This window comes from Pistacia vera, unplaced genomic scaffold, assembly GCF_008641045.1.
Source record: "Pistacia vera cultivar Batoury unplaced genomic scaffold, PisVer_v2 Contig80, whole genome shotgun sequence".
In the NCBI taxonomy this organism is placed as follows: Eukaryota; Viridiplantae; Streptophyta; class Magnoliopsida; order Sapindales; family Anacardiaceae; genus Pistacia; species Pistacia vera.
The window spans coordinates 392,533-419,144 of NW_022196668.1; the positions used below are offsets into that span (position 1 = coordinate 392,533).

Sequence of the window (26,612 nt, forward strand, 5' to 3'; positions counted from 1 at the left end):
CAAAATTGAAAAAAACTTTTATTAATTATAATTTTACTTACCTATGTTTAAATCTTTTTAATTTAACCTATTTCACATGTTGAATGGATTCTAATTGTGTCTATGTCAGCTTTTCTAAATTAAAAAAATTCAAAAATATTTTCAGGCCTGTTTTTTTAAATGCAAACTCGGGAGGTCTCGGAGAGTTAAATTTCCTCGGAAAAAACAGGGGTTTTAGGCAACATTAAACTGTGTCATTATCTTTAGCTGCAATGGCGAAAGCATTATTTCGCAACTTCCGAAGAGTTTCTTCCCTCCTCAAACCCTTGTCATCGGACCCTTTCTCCCTCAGGTATACGAACACGCACTCTATCTTAAAAAATTTCTTTGAAATTTCTTTCTATGCTTACCCATATTTCTTTTGTTTATCTTTTCTTTTAGCTTCAGCTCAGTTTCTTAAAGTCACAATTCTTTCAGTTTCACCGCCCATCTTCCTCTCGATTACGCCTCATTTTATTTTGCGGGTTTTAATTAGTATAGGATGTTTTTCCCTTTTTTTCTTTTTATAAACAACGGTTATTTCATTCTCATAATGTAATTTTATGTGTCTACCAGGTCGGTTTTTCCAGCTAAAGAATCAATTTTGTGTTCAAATGCTCACTTAACTTCACTAAAACGGACAAACCCTTCATGGGTAATGAGAAATTTCAGTCATGGAACTGTGAGTCTTGTGATTTCAGAAGGAAAACCTAAGTTTGAAACTCATGAAATAGACCCTCCTAAGAAGGAGAAGTGGATGACTAAAAAGAGGTTGAAGTTGAAGAGAAAGAGAGAGAAAGAGAAGCGAAAAGCGGCCAATAAGAAGGACCCACGTCGGCTTACTGTTAAAGGGAAGAAGAAGAAGCAGAAGTTTGCAAATGCTGAGGAGAGAATCATGTACAAGCTTGAGAAGGTCAGTTTTGTTGTTACTGTTACTGTATTTGGTATGAAGTAGTGCTCAGTGTTTCAAATTAACTCTTTGTTCGATTATTAACTCTGTTGCTAAGGCCATTTGTTGAAAGGCAATTCTAACGCGCATTAAAGTTTTGATAGGGAAAAAAATGTGAAACTTGTAATTGGACACTAATGACTTGTAATGTGGAATGATAAAATTGTAATATTGAATGAAAAACTTGTAACGAGGTAAATCTTAATATTGAACATAAAACTTGTAATATTTGAATCTAGGACTTGTAAAGTGCTATTACAAATTAGATGTTTAGTATAAATATCTACTTGTATTTCAGAGTACATGTATTGGGATTAGAAGTGTGCTATGACAAACTTCATTCTAGATAGTTATGTTGTGGAATGTTAAGAGGTTACCCTGAAGATGAAATACTGGAACTTTTTTCTGTTCCTTATTAGAACAGTCAGGTTATTCTATTCAACTCCAGGTGTTGCTTGGTTTTGAACATCATAACTTTAGCGTAATACATATCAAGTTCCCTTAACCAGACTATTAACATGTCATGCAGAATAGGAATGATGCCTTACCTATATTGAAATTGAATTTTTTTGCTAGGAAACAAAAGGAGTAAGTGCTTTAATTCAAAAACATTACTAAAGGACATGCCAACCACAAAAATAAGGACAAGTTGTACAAAGGAATTTTGTTTATCCATACGTTTTAGAGCATAGAGCTTCCTATGCATAACTGAGTATCTTTTAAAGATCATTATTTTGGTGGTTATCTACATCTTCTACATGTTGTATTTAATTCTTGCTTTCTATTTATTCTTATTTTACCTGTACATAAAATACCCTTGCTTCAAGGAGTTTTTCAAAACATCAAGAGAATGGTCTCAATTTTTTCCTGTTTTCTTTCTTTTGAGTTTCCTTCTTGGCTCTCTGAACAGATTTGATGATACTGAAAAGCTAAAGTCAACGTCATATAGAACTTTCATGATGAATGAATAGTTTGGGAAGAGTATGTCTGGTGGCAGCTGTTTCAGTTCTGATGCTTTCTTGGAGAAGAATAGTACAGGATTTTGGTTATATATTTATAAAGGAATCGGCAATATATTCTTTTCTGAAATCATGTGAGCTTTATTCCTGTTTTCCTTCTTCTAACCACCGTCTATAATTTTTTATCAAAAAATAAAAAACCACCATCCTGAGCGATTTGTGTAAGGCATAATGGATGCTGTAATTTCTGGTTTTTTAAAATCTGGAATTACACATTGATCTAATACTATAGAATTAGGTTTGCATTTTCCCTTTTGGCCAATTGCTTTGTAAAATTATGTTCACTTTATCAATGAAGAATATTGAGCTGTTTTCTGTGAATTGCTCATTTACTGGGTTCCACAGATGGCTGATGGCAGGGGTGATCCTTGCTAATTGGCGAGCTCTAGTTCTTGGTTATTTCTTGAAAAGTTTATCATATGATAAATTTGGTGGCTTTGGCTCTCTCTTTTCTTTTTCAATTAATCTTTTCAATCTTTTTTCTTCTAATGCAGTTTGTGGAGATCTCTTTCTAGTTCTTTGTACTCTATCTCTCTCTCATACTTTTGATGTTATTTTCCCAAGGATGGGGTATGGACTTGAGAGTATTTTGTTCAAGAGGATGTCCTATGACATATGGGTCACAATGAGACACTAAAAGGGCTCTATGATATCTGTCTATGAAAATGTTAGGATGTGATTTGGGTAGAATTGTCTAGGTTGTAGAGTGATTTACTTTTGCTAAAATCTAGAAATTAATACAATTGTAAATCTACTGAATTGTTGGCTAATTTGTTTGGTTTTGAGTTTTTAATAATTTGGCAAGCTAAGCCTACTTGAAAATGATTGCAATGAAATTATTGGATGAAGTGGAGAAAGTGCTATTTTCAGAGTCCAGCTCTAGTAATTATCGTATGCACATTAAATTCGTTGTTTTTACTATCAAAGTTCAGTTGGCCATGTGATGAGATGCTTTCCGTTAAGCTCTAACTTTTATTATTTATATTTTTTTTTTTTTTTGTGAGGAGTATTCCAAAGTTGCATTAATCTGTATATGTCCCAGATCCTTTATCTCCTTCACTTTCTTTCATCCAAAGTTGATGGGAAATAGTAACTTTTTCTTTACAAGTTTGTGCTATTAATCAAAAAGAAAAGTTCTCTTTTCCTTGCATTTGTGGACACTTCTCAAAATTATCATAAATGGTATACTCTGTATACATATTATAGGATTCTGATTGGACTACAAACTTGTTCTGAATCTTTGTAATATTTTGAAGCCTTATACTTGTTTTATTTGTTTTTCTTTGTTTTTGTTCATTTATATAATTTATTTTCTTATGGCAGGCAAAAATCAAGGAAGCCTTACTGATTGAAAGACTTAAGCGATATGAGGTTTCAAAGCTTCAAGGTCCTGTGGTTAAACCACATGAATTGACTGGCGAGGAACGCTTCTATTTCAAGAAGATGGCACAGAAAAGATCTAACTACGTGCCAGTTGGCAGAAGAGGAATATTTGGTGGAGTTATTCTTAATATGCATATGCATTGGAAGAAACATGAAACTGTTAAGGTCATTTTCAAGCCTTGTAAACCTGGCCAAGTACATGAGTATGCCCAGGAAATTGCCAGATTGAGTGGTGGAATCCCAATTCACGTCATTGGAGATGATACCATAATATTTTATCGAGGGAAGAACTATGTGCAGCCAGAAATCATGTCACCAATAGACACGTTGTCCAAAAAAAGGGTGAGTTCTTCAACTTCAATGTTAAAAAATTCCTATATTTTTAATTATAAATATAAAGTACTATGGATAACTCTTTTTGTTTTTTTTTTTTTTTTTGGAATAGCGCAAAACTAGAACCATTTGGTCTACTAAATGTATTACTTATATTTTAAGTCATAATTTATAACTTTAATTACCAAACCTGATTTCACTGAATTTGTATTCTCAAATGTATTTTCTCATCATCCATGAAGTCTTGTGGATGAAACTGTTTACCAGTTAGTAAATATTGTCAATTCTAAACACTCATTTCCATCCAGAGAATCCAAGGTGCACTAAGGATAAGCAACTTAATGAAATGTTTGCTGAATCAACTACTTAATTCCTGTAAATGAGAGCTTATTGCAGCATTAAAAAGAAAATAAAAATAAACAACCTGATTGTAATGCTCAGTTGTAAAATTATCTTATTGATGATAAAAATAAACAACCTGATTGTAATGCTCAGTAGTAAAATTATCTTATTGATGGTAGCTTGATATTGTCTCATAGCATGAGGAACATTTCATGTCGGATATCTATGTTATGTTTCTCACAAATGAATTCACAGTTTTAAGCAACTAACATGCATGACCATGTTTATGGAGCTTCACGGAATTCCTTCTTGATCTTCTTTGGTTTGCAAGCTAATCATAACCCTTCCATGCTCCAATAAAAAATAAAAATTGAAAAGATTCTGGAATGTTTAAATTTCAGATGCCTAGTCACATATCTTCTGGATTTTTTCTTTTTCTTTTTCACCCAATTCCTGCTAATACCTAAGAATTTGAGTATTTATCTTGATTACAAGCTTTTGTGGTTGTAAGAGTTGGAATTTGCATTTTCTGGTCTGAATGTTGAAACTTTGGATGCCTAGTCACATATCTTCTTAAACTATGGTACTTGATTACGATAAACTAAGGTCTTCTTTTGTTATTTTTTATAACCTTTTGATGTTCATAAGATGATCCAGAGTACCTAAACTTGTGTGTGTAAGATAATATTCGAGAATCAGTAAGATTTTATCTAGTATATTATTAGTTTAAAATATGGGTGGGGAAAGCTTAGAGCATTTCTTCACTGAAACTTTTTCCATTTGTTTCATTTTATGATTGTAGTCTACACATTGGGATCTTCTTGATTATTGAATGATCAGTTTGTTAAAGTGGAAGAGCCTCTATGATGATATGATCTGTTTTATTTAGTGAACAATGGGAATCACATAGAATTAGTCATTCTCTTCACTTAAGTTTGCGTTATCTTTACAGGCACTAGAAAAATCAAAATATGAGCAATCACTGGAATCTGTTAGGCGCTTTATTGCCATTGCAGAGAAGGAATTGGAGCTATATTACAGACATATGGCACTATACGGTGACCCGAATGATCGGAATCCCATTTCAATCTTGGACGGTCCTACAAAAGTCGCCCGGGAATCACAAAAACATGAAATGCTGAAAAGGAAAGGGCATGGTTCCACCACTTATAATGTCTTTTCTCCAGGTATTTCAGAACTATCAAAATTTGAAGATGAAGACTTATCGATAAGTGAATCAGATTCCGAAGATGATTTATTGTCTGATTCTGAGTACTATGGGAAAAGCCAAGTAAGCTTTTCTGGAACTCAAGAGAGCTCATCATCAACAATGTTTGAAACTGTGTATGACTCTAAGAATCAAAACTTTTCTAGAACAAAATATTGATGTGAATATTTAATATAATATCGAGTTGAGTGCTAGATCCTGATAATTAATCTTGATAAACACCTCTTTATTAGTTTTGCACCCTCATTAATATAGATTTTATCATGTTTATTTTCTGAAAAATGAGGATATTTGTTGGAAGAAAATTGCCCCAATTGGTTGCATACTATTATTTACATTTGAGGGGAAAAAGAAAAGACTGGCCTTCATATGACTTTTCTGTCTTACGGTACATCCTTTCATTTATATCTATCCCAATGAGCCTTTAATGCTATTATCCCAATGAGGTTTATGAAATCTGTTATCAATTATAATTGAATACATGTTATAGAGAATCAGTAGATAATGTCTTATTTAGGGCTGTTAACGAGCCGAGCTGAGTATTCTGCTAAACGAGCTTGGCTCGTGAGGGGGGAAGGGTTAAACGAGTTCGAGCCGAGCCGAGCCGAATCGTAGATTGCTGGCTCGGCTTGAACTCGTTAGGGATATAGGGCAATCGAGCTTGGCTCACGAGTCGGCTTGTCAAGTCGAGCTCGAGCCACCTCGCGAGCTGGTACTAAAGCATCCAATTTTTATTTTTTTTGGATCAAACCTGTTTTCTCATGGTATTCAATACATTTTCTGTCCTATAAATTAAAACAACGACTAAATCTCTTTACAAATTAAACATAAAAGAAATGTTGGGGACATGCATGTATAGTATATTCCATTTTAATGCCACAAAGGCACAAAATATTTGACAAACACAAGTAAACTTGCATGTATTTGGCAAACAACTGAATCTCTACATGTGATCATTTCATCATACTATATACAAAATACTATAGTCGATCTGTTTCAACAGACTAAGTGAAGTGAATTAAAGTTTTTGTTTGATTCACTTTACTTTATTCATCTTTCATCAGAACAAAGAGGGATTATATACAAATTTAATCCCAAAACATTAAAATATAATGTTTTATCAAAAAAATGGATGTATGTTGGGTAGCTACATCCCAAAATCATTCTTGTTCCACTCCTACAAACAAAATAATAATAATAATAATAATCACTTAAGGACATAAGTACATAAAGATGAATATGCGAACCCAAACAAAAAATTAGTTAAATCAAACTTGTACAATCCTACTGCCACAACCAATGACATGTAACAGAATCAAACAATCTACTAATTCCCGTCAATTGACAGGATAGGAAGAACAATCTCCAAGTGGTCTTGCTCTTTTTGAAACGAAATAAAAAATAAAAAATAAGTTTATATTACTATAAAATAATTGTAAATATTGAATTGCACTAAAAATATAATCAAGGGAACTCAATTATTGACATCAATCACATCCACATAAAAGCATTTCCACCGTGTCCGAAGACAAAGAAGCTTGATAATTGTCAATAACCCTACTCTCAGCATTGAATGCAGACTCTGAAGCAACTGTAGTGATCGGGATGGCTAGTATCTCACGAGCCATCAAAGACAATGTAGGGTACTTGGTTGAATTTGTCTTCCACCATTGTAAAGCACCGAATGCCTCATGATCCCCCACGCACTTATGACACCCCTCTCTCAAATAACAATCTAGCTCAGACTTACTTGGCTCAATAGTCTCCACCACATCTAAAAAACTGCTAAAATCATCCCAACTCGAGGCTCCCAGAGTCATTGCCTCCTCACCAACGGCTCCAACTCCATCCCCTACTTCTGGAGGCCCACGAGAAATAGTTGAAGCTTTATTAGCTTCAACATACTCTCCATATAGCTCATATAGTACATCCCGAACAGTTAGAATATTTGCACGGGCTTCTAACTCAAAATACATTTTGGGGAAGACCTATTGAATTACCCTCATTTTCAATCGAGGATCCAATACAGCAGCCACAGACATCAGCACATTACATTCCCCTCAATATTTATCGAACTTCTCCTTCATCTTCCTCACCATGTTTCTAATAAACTCATCTTCATCTTCACTCTTACTATCCAACATCATTTTCACTAAACAAACCTCTTTTAAAAATATATTAGATGTCGGACAATCACTCCCACTAATGAGATTGGTTGTACCACTAAAAACCTTTGAAATGTCACACACTTTCTCCCAATCCTCATCCTGTGGATAGTAATGATAACTTGAATCCTTTTCTTTCAACCTGGGAAATACTTTTTTAAACTTAATCGCCATTGCCAACATTTCATACGTCAAATTCCATCTTGTTTTATAATATAGAATAAGCTTCTGAAACGACAATTTAAGTTGTTGCACAATCTCAGTAAAGACAATGAGGTTCAAGATATGGGCACAACATCTAACATGAAACAATTTCCCTCCACAAATCAAATTCCCCATAACTTCTAAATTTTCCCTCAGAATTTTGATTGCAACATTATTACTTAAAGCGTTATCCACTGAGACAGTGTATACCTTATTTTCAATCCTCCATTCCGTAAGGCACTTGGAAATGGAGTCAACAATCATAACACCAGTACGAGGAGGAGGTAAATGCACAAAGTTGAGGACACGTCTATTCAACCTCCAAGTACCATCTATCCAATGCCCAGTAAACACCATATACTCTATCTTCTGATTGCCAGAATGCCACAAATCCGTAGTCAAACTAATCTTGGCCACATTCTTCAACAGCATCTTCAACTTCGCTTTTTCACTCTCACATATTTTCATTGAATCATTTTTGCAATTATGGAAACCGGACTCCATTCAAGAATCTCATACTTCATCATATTGTTCAAGCTCTCTTCCTCGATAATTGAAAATGGATGCTCATGCATAAACAGCCAATGGGCGATAAGTTCTCTCATATTCATCATGTCAAACTTTCCAATAAAAGCAGGCAAAACAGAAGTTCCAACATCAGAATCGACAACGAGAAAAGTAATGTGTTGTTCCTTCATGGAAGTTATTCTCTTTGAACATCGTTTCAAATGTCTATCAAACTGGGTGGTGCTTCTGCTGGCATTAATAGACAACTTGGCTTTGTAATGGATACACTTGGCCTTTTTTGTACCCCCTAGGAGAACCACCTCCGTAAACTCTGTCCAAACTTAGCTCTCTTTTTCCTCTGAATTGGATTCTCATTCTACCCAACATTATCTGGGATACTAAAATTGTGTTTCTTATTTGTGGTGGTCTCATTCAAGGAAAGTTTATTGCCTGGTGTAATCGTAATTGTATCTTGCTTTGTAGGGCTGCTTGAGGCACTGCCGGCCATTTCCAAACCTATAATGCAAAATAAAAACAAAGGGATTAGCTACATTTAATATAAAGTAAAAGCAAATCCTAAACAGCACAGTCCACAGTCCACAACACAAACACATTATACATCCCAAAGCATTTTCATTTTTCAACATTAGTGACATAACACATACATTTATTTAAAGCCTTACTGCATTTAATACAAAGTTCTTTTTTTTTTTTTTTTTTTTTTTTTCCAACAGTGGAGCTTTATTTAAAGTGAATGTGTCATTACTCATTTTCATTTCCTCCTCATTCAGTCATCTCAACACACCCGAATAAGTGGCAAGGCAGCACAGCACAACACAAACACTCCACAACACAAATATTGATTTTACACAGCACAAACACCTTACACTTACTGACTTACACAACACAAACACTCCACAGGACCATGGCACAAACACCTTACAGTTACACAACACAAACATTACACTTACACAGCACAAACACTTCCTCAATAGTGAACACAAACGCAACAGCCAATAGCGGTTTCAGCACAGTGCACAACATTGGCATTTTTCAACATCCCAAAGCATTTTCACATTTCAATCATTCATATTTCCATACAACTATTTACATTGAGAAAACAAAGAAGAAAATGGGCCAAAAAAAAAAGCCTAATTGAGATATTGTGACGGCGAGACAACGGGCAAGATCTTCGGCAGGAGAAGAAGTAGATTGCAACGAAGAGAGCTTGGCCTGGCCGACGAAAATGGCGAAATGAGGGAGAAGAAGGTGAAATGCGTAACAAGTGACACTGGCAGTTGTAATAGTGGAAGACGACAACCTTGAGCAACGGCACCAGCACCGGCGAAGGATGATCGGGATTGTCATGGGGTTATTTTTTCAATTTAGGGATTTGGATTTGGGGGTAAAAATCGTGTTTTAGTTTATCACAATGGGGGAATTTGTGAAATTTTAAACTATTATGCTTAATAAAGGCAAATTTCATTTAACCCCTAATAGATTGAAAACCCTCTGCGTTACCCTCTATATCGAGCCAGAATCGGCTCGCAAGCCGACTCGAATCGTCAAGTCAACCCGAGCATTGTTCAAACTCGGCTCACATATGCTTTACGAATCAAGCCGAGCCGGATCAATTAAGCTCGAGTCGAGCTCCTGACGAGCTTTTTTCGAGTTGGCTCGCAAGTCGCTCGATTCGTGTAACAGTCCTAGTCCTATTCAACTTGTTAAGGTTGTACATTACAATCGTTACTTTAGAATCAATCTTTTAGTTGAAGCTACAAGAATAAAAACATTGTTACCCACTTATTCCTCTTTGTGCAATTGGGTCAAAATTCATAACTTAAGTACTGGCAATAATATAATATTTTTTTTTTTTTTTTTGGTAGCTGTGGTGTTTAGGTCAGTTTGTACGCATCTCGACTAGTCCTCATGATCCATTGAACACCCTACAAACTTAATGTGATAAGTGACCATTTGATGGGATTCGAACACAAGACTTCTAAAAAAATAATACAATTTCTTACTAAAATAAAATCATAAGAGAATTATTATAATGATATTATTAAAAATGATAATTGAATAACTACCTTTGAACTAATCTATAATGATATTTTTACACAAAACATACTTTTTAAAGTGTCACAAATTTGTTTTTGCGCTTCACTCACGCATCATTCACTTAAAACATGCTTATTCAGTTAATTGAACCTAAACCTTATTAATTAAATCGCATACTCATTCATCAACGGTATAAGATATTACAACTTATACCTTATGGATCTCATCTCATGTCTTTGTGACAACTTACACCGTATGGATCTCATCTCATGTCTTTTGTGAGATTGTCACATCACATCCTCAGATAACTAAACCCGTTCTAATACTATTTGTCATATCTTATATCCGGTTGAGTGAATATTGTTTGCTTTTGGCCTAAACCTGCAAATATTTGCTTTTAAACTTCATGTAAGTGTCTATTTAATTAAGTAGACTCAAACCTTATAAATTGAATCTCAAATTCATTCACCATTGATATGAAATATGACATCAAGTAACACAAAATATTATGCTTTATAACAAAACCATCAAAATACCCTTTTTTTTTTTTTTTTTTTTTTTAATAGAAAACCTAATCACACACATCATCAATGATTCAATCCAATCAGGCACTAACCTTCATAGGGGTAAAAATGTAAATCGCCCTCAAAATGATAAAAAAAAAAAAAGACCTTTTTATATATGGGCCTCCCTTTATAATCTAGAGAATAACAGCCCAGACTAATTCAATTTTATTGCAAAAATTGGAGTTGTCATTGCCACGGCAAAGAAGCGATGTTGAGAACTCGATTGCTTTGGTTCACAGCTGGGTTTTCAGTAGCAGGAGGTGCAATTGCCCACTTCATCTGTAAAGATCTTTTTTCTCGAAGTTATGCCCTTTCTGCTGATGTAACTCTCCTCTTCCCTCCTTCAAATTTGTTTATTATTTATTTATTTTTGTGTGTGTTTTTATAAATGGATATGAAAGACTGTTGACGGTTTTACTGGGTTTTATTTTCTTGTAGACTAAACAGAAATTTGAAAACCTGGAAGCCAGAGTGTCGAATCTCGAGTCAAATGTGAGTCAGGTAATTAAGCTTTTCTTATAGGTAGTTGATTGATTATGGGGTTTTATTGTTGATTATTATTGTGAAGATGGTTTTTGTTAGAGAAATGGTGATTTGGTCATAGTAAGATTGCTCAATGGCCATGTCTAATGTGACTCAATTGTTCATTTTGTGAAAATTACAATATACTAATAGGAATCCCATTTGAGTTATATTTTTATTTTTAATTTTTTTTCAATATCTAATAGCTGGGAAGGACATATTTGTGCCCCTCCAAAATCACAGTGGTCGCATCAATGTGTGTTTTTAATGCACACCGTGATTCTATGCATCTGTCTTGAGGACTTTCTTCTAGAGCAATTGTAGATGATGCTCTCTCTCTCTCTCTCTTTTGTTTTCTAGACTAAAGGCCCTGAACCTGTGAGTAAGATGGAGTTCAGAACCAGGCCCCTACACAAACCTGCAATCTAAACTTGTGTCTTTTTATTTGTGTTACCTAATGGTGACTTATTTTAACTGTGTTAACCATATAATAAGAATGTTTTAGTTTGTGAATGGATAGGTCATAGGTGTGGAATACACATTATACATAGAATTGCAAGAGATAAACCTATTGTTTTGTGTTTGGTGGCAAATCACCAATGAACCGTTGATATTGTAGTTGGATGTTTAAGTAATGATTATGATTGAACATGGATTACTTGGCTTCCATTTTGTTTTGTTTTCTTAATGGATTAAATCTCGTTCAGGTTAAGAATACTAATATCTTTATGTTGAATATCATCTAGCCAAACAGGGAATTAGTGGGACTTGAAATGGTTGTGAGGAGTTTGATCTACCTAACATGGGCATCACTGTGTTGTTCAAAATTATTCTTCGTGTCACCACAGATTGTACTTGGGTTTCTATTTGCGATCCATAAATCTATGATCTTACAAATTATGCTTCCACTATAATTTGGTGCAGTTTTTTTTTTTTTTTTTTTTTTAATTTAAACATATTTGCTTAAAGAATGTTATGGATTAGCATCTTCAGAATCATTTCTTGTTAATTTTGTAGTTCATGATTGTGCAGAAGTGGTCAATAACAAGTTTTTTTTGTTTATCATACTAGCAGGTTGAAGGGTAGATGTAAAATGGAGCTGAAGTGATCAATTATGGTTCAGTTTGGCTTCTTTAGGTATCTGATGTAATGAGTATTTTGATAAATTACTCCATAAATGTTTCTTGTGGAAGTCACATTATACTGCAAAATTTAGCATAAAAGTACTTGACATTTCTTTGTGAGACTTTTAAGTAAAGAATTTTTTTTTTTTTTTTCCGAATCAGTTATTAATTTTTTCTCATTCACTCATGTATATTTTATTGCGAGGAAAGAATGATAGCACAGAGCTCTGATATAGGCAGGGGATGAGCAACTCATTGCCTTGCAAAAACAAATCTTTGGCTCTTGATGAAGGCATCAATGTGTCCATTTCTTTACCAATTTGAGCTGTTGTCTAAACTCTAAACAAACGCATTAGATGCTATTTTTAAAAAAATTGGCTTTCGTGATTTCAACCTATGGTTTGACTCCTGCTGAAAGTATTTAGAAGGCCGATGATAAACAGTTAATGACAGAAGACCAATATAATCAGGCCGAAGAAGAGGATAGACTAGGGAGAACAGAAAGAAAGGAAGTCTAAAAGAATAAAAGAGCGAAAGAGAGTCAATATGGAGAGAACCAAAATTTTATTTTACTATCAATTGATCAAGCAAGCATAAAACTATAATGAAAGAAGCCTCTATACTCAAAATCAAATCCCAATCAAAACGTAATTCTAATAATTCTGAACCAAAACCTGGGGCGATTAAGTAGCAGCATTTTTAGCGAAAGATTTTTACAGGCAAAATTTACAGCATATCTTGTATCAAAATGAAATATACATCCGAGAAGCCCCGATGACTACAGAACTGGAAAAAGGGCCAAAACCTGTCAATTTTGAAGTGCGGGTGAAATCCAGGATAAAATGTACCAAACTGCTCAAACCATTGTCACTGGAAAAGAAGAAGGCAGCTGATCTTCTATACATGGCAGGGAAAATCATTGCGCATTTGGTAAGGCAATTAGATATCACCAGCCTGATAATATCAGTCTTTGGATGAGAATGGAGAAAAATAGGCAGTTCCCTTTTGGTAATTAGATTAAAATGACCTAACCTGTAAATACCATCTTTAAAAAAACCTAAACATTTATTACCAACACCAGCTTTGCTGGTATAATATGTTGCAAAGTATTCAATTACCAGTTGCAACATGCAATTACATATTGGGTGCAGTCCAATTGAAACTGCAAGTTTAGTTCAGTCTAGAGTTAAAAACTTTTCTTTCATATCATTTTTACATTCACATTTCCCCTCACACAACTATGTACTTACTACACAATACAAAGTTCCTACAATCAATCAATCTACCAAGAGAAGGACGATAATTAAATAATATAAATCTTTACATTCTACAGCATCAGATTGAATGGACATTTAGAGTGTCTTCTTTAACTAATAAAATAACTTTACCAAGGAACTGGTTTTATTCATATTTCAGACTTGATTTGAATTTGAACGGCCCAACTTGAGGGAAATAGTCAGAAGCATCAGCAATCCAATCCCTGATCATGAACTCATTTGATGGGATGTACGGGGAAGGATGGAATTGGCGAGTTCGTCGTTAACTTTCACAGGAAGTGGAGGCATCTGCTTCATTATCTCCGGCAGGTCATTCAAGCTGGCATAATTATTCAAATCAGAAGAATAATTCTGTTAAACTATTTTATCTCTGAAAGACTATTTTGCTTCTAAACATAATTTTCAAAGTCAAATAATAAGAATATACATAGAATTCATTTGTATCCCAAATTCTTGCACCCTCAAGCATTTTCATAACTGAAACCGCTAATATGATGATTAAAACACCATGACAAGCAAAAACCATGATATGGTGATAATGCTGATAGTTATACCACCCACATATAACTACAACTACATGTAGCCAGCAGAGAATGTTCAAGATGTGAATACACACATTCATACAAAAGTATGCAACCACCCCACAAAAAACAATTAAACAGAGGTAGAGACATACTCGTTCAAGATTGAGAGGATGTTGTCCCGAGCCTTGCATAAGAGATCGATGTTATCACATATCTGCAAGTCAAAAAAATAAAATATATGACTATAGTTTTGGCAAAAATAATTTGCTAAAACAGAGACCATGTTATCCAATGCTGCAACAATTCCCAAACAAGACAAGCCGTCAGATGTCAAGATCATCCAATAAATTTGATTAATGAGTTAAATCACAATATAGCAGATCTAAGAGAGTCAAGGGGCTATGTGTTGTGGGTCTGTGGCCCACCAAGGGGCTATGCTATAATTCTCAGTGATTAAGTAAGAAATCACATCTATTGATTTAGTAAGAAATCACATCTATTGATTTTTGGTGTTTAAGAGCAATTCACTGGAGCATCAAACCAATTGTCCACATAAAATTATGGAAACTGAAATCTAACAAGAAATCATCTGCTACTTCAGACCATATTAAAAGAACATATTCCAAGTATTTCAACTCCTCCATCAAATATGATAAACTAATTCAATTATCAACAACTGTCCAAATGCTCCACTAATAAAAGCTACATATGTCCTTGGTCATTTCAACACTCTAGTCCTAATAGTTGGTAGAACCTGCAGGCAATATGAAGGAAAACAATCATTTATAGAAAGCAAAACAGAAACAATAGCTCAGATGGATATTGAACAATATCTAATGATATCATAGTCATTAAGCCTTACTCCAGAATCAAACATTATACTTCACCTTGAAAGCCGCAAAATTTGCAGAAATTTGATTAAACATTTGAGAATTCTGCTCAAGAAGCTCTCCCGTAACACCCCCAATGGCTGGAAAAAATAGTTTTTGTAAGTACCAAAAAAGAAAAAAAAGAAAAAAGCTGATTAATATAAACACAAAATATATTTTAAATATTGCCCATTCGCTAGGGTCTGCCAATTGCAGCCAAATAATTGGCCATGCTCACCCCACAAAGCTTTATCCAGGTTTGATCAAATTCGATGATTTTTTCCCATAAAAAGGCAAACGCATAAATGGTAAATGACAACAATTTTTCACTCATCTAAATACAATCTTGGAAAATAAAATCTCTCTCATTTGTTTTCAATGCCAATAATCAATTTGATACAAAAGCCCTCGCAATAAGTGTCTACACAAACCTTTATACGGGATGCCATCATCAGTGTCCATGGGAATCAATGGTGGAGCATACGAAGGACCATTCGGGCGAGTTGTTAAATGAGATGACGATTTTGCGGATGAATCTGTAGCCTTTTCCTATGAACACCGCCCCACAGCATTTCAAAACTCAAGAAACAGACACAGGCCAAAATTAACAACAGACTGGAATCCAATAGGACCACCACGAGAAACTGTTTGACAGTTTCTTAGTAACTCACATGTCCATGTCAGACAAGTGTCAACATGACATCTAGGCGATGTCAAAATATTCAAGTTAATTTTTCAGTTTAATTTCACATAATTCAAAGTCTACATATAGCGTACCTTTAAATTATTCATACCTATGTCTGTATAAATAGGATGCACTTAATGATACTGTTTTAAATTCCAAGTAATATTGATCTATGTATGCTGCTATTATGTTCTTTCTTCCTAAATAATTATGGTATGATTTAATTCATATATTAAATTAAAACACTTTTCTCATTTCTAAAAGTGTTTCCTCCAAGTATTTTTTTTAAATAAGTAAAACACCTAAATGCCAAACAAACAAAGAAGAATGAGCTGGCAAACATGGTTTCATTAAATTCGTATCTAGCACACAAATGTGTAAGAAACATAGAGTTGCATAAAACATATTACAAACGGAAACCAGATAAGAACATACTTTTCTGTCTTTGTTTTTCCGCGCTGAATTATGATCCTCTTTCCTTCGCTTGCCATTTTCCTTCTTCTGAAAGTAGGTGTAAATCTAACCAGTTAGATTGTTATAAAATGGTACATATAAAATACAGACTGTAAAGTGTAAACCATAAACACGTGCACAGTGTTTTGAACAATTTATAACATACCATATATGATTATAAATCATATGATAAAATCAATTATAATGCAATATTTGACCGGTACATTTGAAATTTTATTAAATAATAATAAGAAAAAGGAATAAGAAGAAAAAGAAAAAGAAAATTAAGTTAAGCCTTTTTTCTATCAAGAGATGGTTTCCAACAAGAAGAAGAAGAAGAAATTTAAAAGAAAAGACTTCGAGATACAGAACCAAAAAAACCAGTCCTATAGGGCCAATGTTTTGTCAAATTATCAGCCTCTCAGCCAGAAACAGAACACAAATAGAGAAAAGCCCTTATGCAATCATGAGTTTTAGTCTGTTAGACTGACTACGCATATATATAACCGTACTCTTCCTCATATCCACAAACTTATGGTAAACTTTGAAGAAAGTGATGATCTAAGAATTGTATACAGTAACTCTATGTATTTTCAGTAGCATTTTACAAATTTAGATTCATGTCACTAAATGGATATTCTAGAATATCATTACATAATATTTATTTCTATATATTATCTAGTATAATTATCCACTTCAAACACATTTGTAATAATATAACTGCAATTCCAATTCCAATTATATCAGTACAGTAGATAAACTTCCTTCATGGGCTTCAAAATGATTTTGCTCATTGAGAAGAAATATCAACTTCCTTCGTAACTTGACAAAACATCAACAACTAAACTATGGAAACTTACACTCATCCATCTACAACGTAGAGCAACATCTCGAACAGTTTTGTCCTTTAACTGCATTGCAATTTTAGCATACCGAACAAGAGTTGAATCCGAGGCAAACCTACAACAAGGTTTTATCACTCTATTCATCAACTGTTCAATATTCGTACACAAAATGCAAGATATAAAATTGACTAGCAAAACATGGTATGCAATTGATGATAATATAAATCAAGGTGTCCCCAACTATTAACAACCTCGACTTGTTCTCCTCACGTCCATAAATACTCAGCTCCAAGGTTGTAAAAAACATCAGTTAGAATAAGACACATAGATATGCACATATTTGAAAACCAATTTCCTTAACATAATTTCCATCAAGAGATGGTCAAACACTTGTAACAAATACACCAATTGCTTTATATAATTACCATCCCACCAACCACCAAATGGTTAATAAATACACCCATTGCGTTAAAAACAAAACAAAAACAAAAACAAAAAAAAATTGCATGCAACTAATCACAAATAGCTGAAAACGAGAATCTTTTAACTAAACTCCAGCTCACACACAAAAGGAAATCATACACCTCTATATTTATCATCATTCATAGTGTAAAGACTCAACACATCGAGCACAGAAGTACAAAATTTCCAAAGATGAAGGAAGTGTTTGGATTGGAAGAGAAAGTAAATACAAGATATTTAATGTGTAGCACACGACGCAACCTTACAATTACCGTTGACAACGGTTTTACTATCACTTCACAACACACATAAACACAATCTTTCAACACCATAACGAAAACTCATTACCACCCACATTTGGTACTGTTAACTTAAATGCATCCAGTCAACAAATTCCCAAAACATAACAAGACATTAAACCATAAATTTCATGCCAAAAATAAGCATAAATAAGTATAATACACTAAATTTTCAATTATCCAATAAACAAAAACCCTCAAACAAACATAGGTGCAACAAGCAGCCAAGTACTTGTCAATAAGATTGCATTCAATTGCTTTAAAATTACAAGTTTTTAAGACATAATTAACCAACAACACACTCAAGAAAAACAAAATCAAAACCAAAATTAAATATTTCAGATAAAAAAAAAAACATGAATTCACCAAGATTAACAGGAGAAAAAAAAAAAAAACTAACTTTGCGAGCAAATCTTCAAGAATTGACTGTTCATCAGGGGTCCACTCGAGTGAAATACCGGTGTTGTGCCGCAACGCCGACGTAGTCGCTGTGGTATCAGCCGCCGGAGTGTTGGCTCCGCCGTTGCTAGAAATAACGCCGCCGTTAGCGGACGTCGACTTCTGCGCCGCCGAGGAGCCTTCCTGGTTGTTCCCTAACGGATTCGCACTTGCAGCCATCAAAACGGTGACGAAACGACTGGACAGCTATCACGATTTCTGACAATCTAACGTTTGCGTTTGCGAATTTTTTTAAGTGATTTTTTTTCGGACAAGTTGAAGAAACTGTTGCGAATCTTTGCAATTAGTTTCTCTTTTCTTCTCTTTTTTGTTTCAATAATTTTTTTTTAAAATTATTTTTCACTTTTCAAGGATATTTTTATCCTTTATAAGATGCCCTTTTCTTCCATTTCCTTCTTTGTTTGTTTGTTTCCTAAGTTAAACGTTAAATTATATCAAATAATTAATTTGAAAAATCGAATATTATATATATTTATATGTATATATATAATATAGAATTATATATATTTTCCAATAACCCAAAATCAAGGAATAAACATGCACAAAAAGGGGAAAAAATAGCATAAAATATAAAGAAATAAATTATTAGCAAAGAAGTGTTTAATAGGTGTATTAAATATATTTATATTTATTAGATAAGATAAAAAAAAATTTAGATATAGATTCACATAAATATAATTGTTTTTATATTAAATAAAAATATTTATATATTTTTTTTATTTTTGAGATATTAAAAAGAAAATTAGTTAAATTGGATATGAATGGTTAAGTAATTAGTAGTAAAAAGAGAGTGTGGGCCAAAAGTAGAAAAATAAAATTACAAGATAATCCTCAGTATATACTGTACAAAAAGACAAGTCAATCAAGTAGCAAAGCAAAATAAACAACAATTTGTTGGCTGCTCTCTTTCTCTGAGCATACCGCGTTTCATAGGTGGGCGTGAGGTCAGGTCAGAGATAACACACACGCCTCAATAATTCATTCAATCGCCCATGGACTCCAATTCGCAGCAACCACCAGGTCCGTTTTATTCAATTTTGTTTTATTTTTTTTCCAATTTTGGTTTCTGTATTGGTTCTATTGATCAATTTTCTCTTAGGGTTTTCATCTTTTAATTGTGCCGGGAATCATGCTAAGAAGTCGTTTCTTTTTTATGGGTTGTGTTTAGTTTTTTTGTATAATGATTTGTATGGTCCTGATGGGTTTATCTTTAGTTTCTGCTATTGATTTCGTATTTCGTATTTGGTCTTTGATATGTTATCTTTAATTTTGGTAAAGGCATAGATTTTTCACTTTTTGAGGCCACTGGCGGGTACTTGGTACCCTTATTGGGTCAGTTATAATGTAAAGATAGTAGCTTTATTCAATCAGGCATTGTATGTTATTAAAACAGTGTTTTAGCATTCTTGCATTTTCATTGATTTTGTGCAATGTTTTTAACTTCTTTATGATTTGTTAATTTATGTGTGATTGCTTTATTTGTAGGTACTGGAGCTCCGGCGAAGCCTTGGGAGCGAACAGGGACTGCATCAGGTCCTTCACCTTTTAATCCACCATCGTCTGGCAGTACCAGTGATGTAGTTGAGGCTTCTGGTACTGCAAGACCGGGCGAAATTGTTTCGGCTGCTGATAGGAATACAGCTGTAAATAGAAACACACTTAGTCGACCTGTACCACCCACCAGGCCGTGGGAGCAACAAAATTATGGGAGTACTTATGGAGGTATATGTTGCTCTTCTAATATTTGTGTAATGACATTGTTCTTCTATTTTGTAATATATTTCAGTTCCATGGCTGCTTATATGGTTCTTGATTATTTTCATGGTGATGCAGGTTATGGGTCTGGTCTGAATTATAACTCGGGTTATGGGTCAGGAACTTATGGATCAGGAATGTATGGTTCATCATATGGTGGATTGGGAGGGTCTTTAGGTGGTGGATTATACGGTAACAGCATGTACAACAGAGGAGGTTATGGTGGTTTGTATGGAGGTTCTAGCATGTATGGTGGAGCCGGAGGAATGTATAACAGTGGGTTTGGAGGGTCAATGGGCAGTTATGGAATGGGTATGGGTATGGGTCCAGGTCCATATGGTGATCAAGACCCAAATAATCCATATGGTGGTCCACCATCTCCGCCTGGCTTTTGGATGTCCTTCCTTCGAGTGGTAAGGAAGCACTAATCTTTAATTTTCTCTTACTTTCGTCAATCATTGCCTGATTCATTATTTTATGTGTTTTTTTAACAAGAAGAAAAACACTAATATTAACNTGGGAGGGTCTTTAGGTGGTGGATTATACGGTAACAGCATGTACAACAGAGGAGGTTATGGTGGTTTGTATGGAGGTTCTAGCATGTATGGTGGAGCCGGAGGAATGTATAACAGTGGGTTTGGAGGGTCAATGGGCAGTTATGGAATGGGTATGGGTATGGGTCCAGGTCCATATGGTGATCAAGACCCAAATAATCCATATGGTGGTCCACCATCTCCGCCTGGCTTTTGGATGTCCTTCCTTCGAGTGGTAAGGAAGCACTAATCTTTAATTTTCTCTTACTTTCGTCAATCATTGCCTGATTCATTATTTTATGTGTTTTTTTAACAAGAAGAAAAACACTAATATTAACTGTCAAGTCTTTTAGTTCTTGGGCCAAACCTCAACTTTGGCTGTTGATCAGGTGGTTGACTAAATGAATATGAATCAGATATTTTTGTTTAGTTTTTTAAGTTTAGAAAGATTGGTTTTGCTTTCCCCCTCCCCCCAAATTGTACTATTAGTTAATTAGAATCTGGCTCTTATGATTTTAAGTTTTCCAAAACTCACTTATCAGCTGGTCCAAAATATAAAGAATGCTTTTATGTATACTTTTTTTCTTTAGTGCATGAACTTCTCTCGATTGCTTTAGTGCATGAATCTTGCTTTTCCTCATCTCATGTGACTGGCCATTATCTAATCTTGATCTTAATATTATTTGTCTCTGTACATTTAGCATTTATACATGAATCTCAAACTGTAGAAAATAGTTGGTACAGTTCAATTTCGTACCCAGATTCTTTTCGTACAATAAATATGAGCTTATTAATCGTGTATATGTCTTGTTGGAAACATTTTGTTTGGGGCAAGTGCTCTTTTTTTAAGATGAGTCACATACTGATAACAACTCATTTTTTAATGATGGCAGATGCAAGGTGTTGTAAACTTTTTCGGCCGGATATCAATTTTGATTGATCAGAATACCCAAGCATTTCACCTGTTTATGACTGCACTTCTTCAGGTTATTCTTTTTCCATGCTTATTCTCTGTATTCATGTGTCATATATAATTGGTATCTGCTTTGAATCTTCTAGATTAAAGAAATAACTGGACTAGTGAAGTCTTAGCGTTCTTCCTTTGACCTGTATAAAATGTAATGTATATCTTAATGATTCATTACATCTTCACTTGCAGCTTTTTGATCGCTCTGGAATGTTGTATGGTGAGTTGGCTAGATTTGTATTAAGACTGCTGGGAATTAAAACAAAGCCCAGAAAGCTTAATCAACCAGGACCAAATGGGCTTCCAGGCCCCCACAACCCCCACGGGAATCAGAATTACATTGAGGGCCCTAAACCTGCCCCAGGTGGTGCATGGGACAATGTATGGGGAGAGAATGGCAGCAGTTAGTTAATACCTCCCAGTCTGCTGTTTTTGCCCTGAGAAACCAACCAAAAACCGGGAGCTTTGTGGTAGCTGGGATTCAGGAGGAAGTAACGATGTACTCTTATTGCATTGGTTAGGCTGAACATGAAGATCGCCTTTTGCTTAAAATGTTTCTTTTTATCATGAAAAAATGTGTTATTTTTCTGTGAAATAGAATATAGTGTTTCTGCATCTGTTGTTTTTGTACCAAAGGACAACCTGTGTTGAGATGGGAAAATTGCAATAACATATCCTATAATGTAAGGGATATATAGGCTTTCAATATCGAAATGTGAAATTACTCATGAATAAATTTTTGTTTTCGAAAGTTCATTGTGTCTTGTATACTGTCTTATGTGAGCATATATGATGGAGTTAAAGGCTCTGCATATGGTCCCGGAGAATTGTCTGTGTTTGCAAAAATTGGTTGATAAAGCAAAGTTATACATTGTTTCTCTTGATTATTTTGGCTGATGTGATTTATTTTATACCAGAGCAATGACACTTAAAGGAGTTACTTTAATAACATACATTTCTTTGATTTGTAAGTTCTTTATGAAGACTTATTATGTATGTTGTGTTCAATTCTGGTAGAGCTTACAGAGTACTGACAAGCACAATGACAAAAAGGCCAAGTTGGGCAGAGTGATTAATCAGAAAATGGAAAGAGATAAAAGGAGAGAACATGATTCTTTTCCTTTACTCTGCAGTCTGCACTTCTCTCTGATTTCCCCAGTCTAAGATTATCAAGGGAGAACAATAAGGCCAAGGTGGACTTATTCAAAAACACAGATTAGAGATTCAATGTACTGGTTCATCAACAAAATTAAGCTTATTGATCACACAGCTCAAAATGTCTAATAAATGTCATGCTTAGGATCGAAGACATGCGGAAGCAAGATGCATAACCTCAACTTGGTATTAGCAAACGTCCAAGTGTTTTTCGAATAGTTATATAAAAACAGAACATGAAGATCCTCCGACCCTGTAATATACTAATATGTAAATAGCTGTGCGAAAAGATCACATTTAAGATGCCTATTCAAAGGTTATTATTATGTTGATACAATTAGTATCATTGAACAACAATAAGCCACCTTACCAAAGTAAATCTTAACATTCATCAGAATTGCTGCTTCATTAATGGCATACTAACCAAGTTCAGTCTTTGAAAAGTATGTACCCACAAATGCCCATCTAATGATCCTTCCAATCGGGCCCTACACATATTATTTCTTCTTCCTTTATCTCCACGTCACCTCTATACAGTTTAAACAACTCTATTGAATATGTAGATATTCGAGGATTCTGATTCATGTATAAGACCAAGAGCCGTCTGCACCCATCTCTAATAGCGTCCAGTCCACGAGGACATAGATTCCGACAGCGATTCACATGCAGTTTCACCAAATTATTGCAGTTTAATCCAATAGATTCCCATCCTGAAAACCCTACCCCATGGCATATTGCTAAGTTCCACTCTTTAAGTAAGGGACACCCCTTCGCAATAGCCATAATAGCCGCATCACCAACACTTCTGCACATTCGAAAGTTAAGAATTTTAAGCCTTGAGGCATATCCTGTCCCAATCGCTGCCAATCCACCTTGACCAAGCCAGTTTATGGAAGAAACATTTAAAATCTCTAGCCCACCTCCACTAACAATCCCTGTTATCCCCTCTGGTCTAAGGTTGCAAGATTCAGCATCAATATAAGCTAAAGTTGCTGAACATCCTCTGAAGCCAACACCAGTTATACCGCTACAACAAGATATCTTTACTGCTCCAAGTTGACTGCATCTTTGCGAAAGAACTTTTAACCCACAGTCAGAAATTTGTAAGCAATATGAAAGATTCACATGCATCAAAGTTGAGCAAGCATTAGCCAAAATTTCTAACCCTGCATCAGTAACATTGCACCTATACAGACTAATACTTGTTATAGATGGACACCAAGCACCAATCTGGGAAAGTCCATTATCAGTGATTCGGAAACAACAATCCAGAATAATAGTTTGTAACTTTGAACCATAATACTGCAACTGGTTTAGGCCCGAATCAGGTAGCTCAGTGCAACCACAAAGAGACAAAAACTCTAAATGCTGAAAACGAGTGAGCAGCCTGTAGAGATGGTAGGAATTAATGTTAAGAGTAGTCTGGGAGGGTTGGGAGAATGAACATTGGAATTCCAAGGATCTGCGACATAAATTTTGAATTTTAAGCCAGCGATGGCAAGTCAAACCAAAAGATACACGGTCAGAGCAACCTCGAAGCCCTTGGAAAATATGACAGAGGCAATCATCAGGCAGGTGCATGATATAGGTGCGTCCATCACCAGATGGATCTTCCATATCAACCTTATTGGCAATCTTCTGAAGGCTGTAGCGCTCGGACCTTTATAGTGAACTTTTTATACGCTGAGCTAGTTGTATTAGGGGAGTCAAAACCACAAAGCGCAGGTGAGTAGCCATATCCATAGCCTATATGAACCCCACATTTACGACATAAGAGTTTAGTTTTTGAACCATAACGTCCCCAAGATACAGGAAAGCAATTCACCTCATCAACCTGTGTGAATCGACTTAGATCAACAGAAAGGAAAGAGATAAAACCTTTCTTTATGGATTTCTGATACTCAGATCCTATGCCAGAGGTGATGCGATTCAAAGATGATAAGTTTAGAGGGTATCCGCAAGACCCACAGCTGGTATGCAAAAGGGCAAAAACATATCAGTTTAGCTAATGCTACAATTGCAACCACAACTGCAGATAACAAACAAGTAATTAAAGAAATGTCAAAATCACATCATGCTATTACCAGTAACGCGGGTTTTATATGTAACAATCTCAGCTTGTTATGTCATTGTGTAATATAATTTAGCTCTGATGAACATCTTACAATCAACCAAAACTCACAACTCCTAACCTAAAATTGTTTTTACATTTTGAGCTACTTTTTTAAATTGTATCTGAAAACTATTTTCAGATACTCTCAATCAAACACATTTATTAAAATCTTTAACATCCCTTGTTTCTAAGAACAAAAAAAAAAAAAAAAATTGTTTCCAGATCACAAATCAAACATGCCACAATCTTCTGTAAACAGTACCACCACGACGCCATAAAAAAATCAATCAAGGCCAATTTCCATAATCCAATTAAAAGCTAAAATTAAAATAATTAAAAAAAAAAGCAGAACTAGACAACTTGTTATTTTTAAAAATCGAAATAAATAAAGATGAGATTTTTACAACAGATAAACTGAAATTACATCAGACCCACATGTAAAAATATGAACTTGAACTTACCCAAAAAAATATGAACTTGAGCAATAAAAACGCAAATTTAAATTTAAAAAAAAAAAAAATTTAAGAAAAAGAAAGGAGATGAACCTGTAAGAGACATCAGCTTGGGACATTATCTTGCTGAGGATCAGATAAAAGTCCACGATTTGATTTCATTAGAATGATTGACAGCCAATCAGATCTAGATATTTTGATTACTTATTTGTTCTGGTCGTGTTGTTGCAGAAACACCAGTTGTTTATTGGTGTGACTTGACTTTTTTCATTATTTAAAACCTGCTTTCACTTCGGACTCTGTTTTATAGTGCACGACATTACATACGCATCCACAGCAACCCCCCAAGGTTTTGCCTCATGACCCTTTCCCACCCAAAAAGTTTTAAAACGACACTTTCCCAATAGTTAAGACCAGGTTAGTAAAATTAGGTAACTGACATGATATAAACAATGTAAAGATGAAAATACCCTTCTTTATTCTTTGTCCTTCACCACCCTTCTCTTTTCTTTTTGTTCACCTTTCTTCTTTCTTCTTCTTCTCTCTTTCTATCCTCTTCATCTTTCTTTCCCCCTCCCCTTCTCCAAGATGACCAAGACCTTATCTGCCCAAAATTTAGCAACCCAATTTGGTTGCCTCTTGCCTAGATCATGGCGGTCACAATCGCAACTCCCCTTCTCCTCCACCTCCGGCTCCAAATCAATTGAATGGTTCAATTTAGTAAGAACCTTATCCATGTTCTGTAAGCTATCCATGGTGATATCAAGAGAAAAGGAGGATGAACGTAAAGTCCTTAACACCAAGGTGGTGCTGGCCCAAAGGACTTTGACGGTTAAGTTAGAACGAGTGAAAAAGAATTAAGCAAAGCGAAGCAAAAAATGGGATGGAGTTGATAGAAGTCATCGTGATCATGGAGTTGTGGCATGGCAATCGTCATAGAGTGGTTGGAACTTGACTCTATGGTGTGAAATGGTGGCACTACAACAGAGTAAAAGTGAGAGTGTGAGGAATGAATTGTAAAGTGTGAAAGTAAAGTACAAAGTACGTTCTGAGGTCCCTTCTAAGAGGGTCGACCTTGATATTTACAGGCGACTGGGGTGTTAAAGCTTCCACAAGACTCAAAGTCCCGTTGAGGAATGAATGTCGACTCTAAGTCAGCTGACTTGGTGAAGACGTTGTAATCTTTTTTCGAGTATCATGCTACGTGGCTGGAGGTTCGAATTTAGTTGTGACTTAGTTGAAGGGACGTGAGACTTGGTTTGTAAAGTTGATGATAGGTCGTGTAACCGATAGACTAGAGCATGGGATGACCCAACCCATAAAGTGACTCGATTCATAGTATGGCA

The 26,612-nt window shown here is 34.9% G+C and overlaps 6 protein-coding genes across 13 annotated transcripts; 3 read left to right on the forward strand and 3 right to left on the reverse strand.

Moving 5' to 3' along the window:
• The first annotated feature begins 241 nt into the window (after positions 1-241).
• On the forward strand, positions 242-5,560 carry LOC116117170 (uncharacterized CRM domain-containing protein At3g25440, chloroplastic). The gene is made up of 4 exons (XM_031403202.1): positions 242-331; positions 595-931; positions 3,310-3,711; positions 4,997-5,560. The coding sequence occupies exons 1-4, from the start codon at positions 252-254 to the stop codon at positions 5,429-5,431; spliced, it is 1,254 nt and encodes a 417-aa protein (XP_031259062.1). The 5' UTR covers positions 242-251; the 3' UTR covers positions 5,432-5,560.
• Positions 5,561-10,926: 5,366 nt separating this feature from the next.
• On the forward strand, positions 10,927-12,565 carry LOC116117167. Of its 4 annotated transcripts, none has more exons than XM_031403195.1 (3): positions 10,927-11,094; positions 11,211-11,273; positions 12,366-12,565. In XM_031403195.1, the coding sequence occupies exons 1-3, from the start codon at positions 10,981-10,983 to the stop codon at positions 12,378-12,380; spliced, it is 192 nt and encodes a 63-aa protein (XP_031259055.1). In that variant the 5' UTR covers positions 10,927-10,980; the 3' UTR covers positions 12,381-12,565. The 4 variants fall into 4 exon arrangements, with proteins under 4 accessions (XP_031259055.1, XP_031259057.1, XP_031259058.1 ...); XM_031403197.1 differs by having other exon boundaries at positions 12,369-12,565; XM_031403198.1 differs by having other exon boundaries at positions 11,211-11,264.
• Positions 12,566-13,464: 899 nt separating this feature from the next.
• Positions 13,465-18,676, reverse strand: LOC116117171. Of its 2 annotated transcripts, XM_031403203.1 has the most exons (7): positions 18,233-18,672; positions 17,087-17,186; positions 16,209-16,274; positions 15,520-15,637; positions 15,107-15,189; positions 14,372-14,433; positions 13,465-14,014 (listed from the first exon to the last, which is right to left on the reverse strand). In XM_031403203.1, the coding sequence occupies exons 1-7, from the start codon at positions 18,448-18,450 to the stop codon at positions 13,903-13,905; spliced, it is 759 nt and encodes a 252-aa protein (XP_031259063.1). In that variant the 5' UTR covers positions 18,451-18,672; the 3' UTR covers positions 13,465-13,902. The 2 variants fall into 2 exon arrangements, with proteins under 2 accessions (XP_031259063.1, XP_031259064.1); XM_031403204.1 differs by lacking the exons at positions 13,465-14,014; positions 14,372-14,433 and adding an exon at positions 14,701-14,973 and having other exon boundaries at positions 18,233-18,676.
• A 484-nt stretch (positions 18,677-19,160) lies between these two features.
• LOC116117162 (peroxisomal membrane protein 13) lies at positions 19,161-22,314 on the forward strand. Of its 3 annotated transcripts, none has more exons than XM_031403190.1 (6): positions 19,161-19,311; positions 19,777-20,013; positions 20,125-20,226; positions 20,582-20,814; positions 21,473-21,565; positions 21,739-22,314. In XM_031403190.1, the coding sequence occupies exons 1-6, from the start codon at positions 19,284-19,286 to the stop codon at positions 21,952-21,954; spliced, it is 909 nt and encodes a 302-aa protein (XP_031259050.1). In that variant the 5' UTR covers positions 19,161-19,283; the 3' UTR covers positions 21,955-22,314. The 3 variants fall into 3 exon arrangements, with proteins under 3 accessions (XP_031259050.1, XP_031259049.1, XP_031259051.1); XM_031403189.1 differs by having other exon boundaries at positions 20,125-20,223; positions 20,579-20,814; XM_031403191.1 differs by lacking the exon at positions 20,582-20,814 and having other exon boundaries at positions 20,125-20,459.
• A 669-nt stretch (positions 22,315-22,983) lies between these two features.
• On the reverse strand, positions 22,984-25,527 carry LOC116117160 (F-box/LRR-repeat protein 12). Of its 2 annotated transcripts, XM_031403187.1 has the most exons (3): positions 25,360-25,527; positions 24,580-24,671; positions 22,984-24,447 (listed from the first exon to the last, which is right to left on the reverse strand). In XM_031403187.1, the coding sequence occupies exon 3, from the start codon at positions 24,316-24,318 to the stop codon at positions 23,167-23,169; it is 1,152 nt and encodes a 383-aa protein (XP_031259047.1). In that variant the 5' UTR covers positions 24,319-24,447; positions 24,580-24,671; positions 25,360-25,527; the 3' UTR covers positions 22,984-23,166. The 2 variants fall into 2 exon arrangements, with proteins under 2 accessions (XP_031259047.1, XP_031259046.1); XM_031403186.1 differs by having other exon boundaries at positions 22,984-24,671.
• Positions 24,326-26,021, reverse strand: LOC116117136 (uncharacterized protein At4g08330, chloroplastic-like). Its single transcript, XM_031403155.1, has 2 exons — positions 25,903-26,021; positions 24,326-24,671 (listed from the first exon to the last, which is right to left on the reverse strand). The coding sequence occupies exons 1-2, from the start codon at positions 26,019-26,021 to the stop codon at positions 24,326-24,328; spliced, it is 465 nt and encodes a 154-aa protein (XP_031259015.1).
• Positions 26,022-26,612: the final 591 nt, after the last annotated feature.

Excerpts from the sequence above, each read along its gene's own strand:
- LOC116117136 (XM_031403155.1), bottom strand. The coding sequence starts at position 26,021 with ATGGATAGCTTACAGAACATGGATAAGGTTCTTACTAAATTGAACCAT. Across the intron at positions 24,672-25,902 it reads CGCCATGATCTAGGCAAGAG|CTGTGGGTCTTGCGGATACC; the intron begins GCAACCAAATTG and ends TTTGCATACCAG.
- LOC116117167 (XM_031403195.1), top strand. The coding sequence starts at position 10,981 with ATGTTGAGAACTCGATTGCTTTGGTTCACAGCTGGGTTTTCAGTAGCA. Across the intron at positions 11,095-11,210 it reads GTTATGCCCTTTCTGCTGAT|ACTAAACAGAAATTTGAAAA; the intron begins GTAACTCTCCTC and ends ATTTTCTTGTAG.
- LOC116117162 (XM_031403191.1), top strand. The coding sequence starts at position 19,284 with ATGGACTCCAATTCGCAGCAACCACCAG. Across the intron at positions 19,312-19,776 it reads CAATTCGCAGCAACCACCAG|GTACTGGAGCTCCGGCGAAG; the intron begins GTCCGTTTTATT and ends CTTTATTTGTAG. Across the intron at positions 21,566-21,738 it reads TTATGACTGCACTTCTTCAG|CTTTTTGATCGCTCTGGAAT; the intron begins GTTATTCTTTTT and ends CTTCACTTGCAG.
- LOC116117171 (XM_031403203.1), bottom strand. The coding sequence starts at position 18,450 with ATGGCTGCAAGTGCGAATCCGTTAGGGAACAACCAGGAAGGCTCCTCG. Across the intron at positions 16,275-17,086 it reads TACGTTGTAGATGGATGAGT|AAGAAGGAAAATGGCAAGCG; the intron begins GTAAGTTTCCAT and ends ACCTACTTTCAG. Across the intron at positions 15,190-15,519 it reads TGATGGCATCCCGTATAAAG|CCATTGGGGGTGTTACGGGA; the intron begins GTTTGTGTAGAC and ends TATTTTTTCCAG.
- LOC116117160 (XM_031403187.1), bottom strand. The coding sequence starts at position 24,318 with ATGGAAGATCCATCTGGTGATGGACGCACCTATATCATGCACCTGCCT.
- LOC116117170 (XM_031403202.1), top strand. The coding sequence starts at position 252 with ATGGCGAAAGCATTATTTCGCAACTTCCGAAGAGTTTCTTCCCTCCTC. Across the intron at positions 332-594 it reads TCGGACCCTTTCTCCCTCAG|GTCGGTTTTTCCAGCTAAAG; the intron begins GTATACGAACAC and ends TGTGTCTACCAG. Across the intron at positions 932-3,309 it reads TCATGTACAAGCTTGAGAAG|GCAAAAATCAAGGAAGCCTT; the intron begins GTCAGTTTTGTT and ends TTCTTATGGCAG.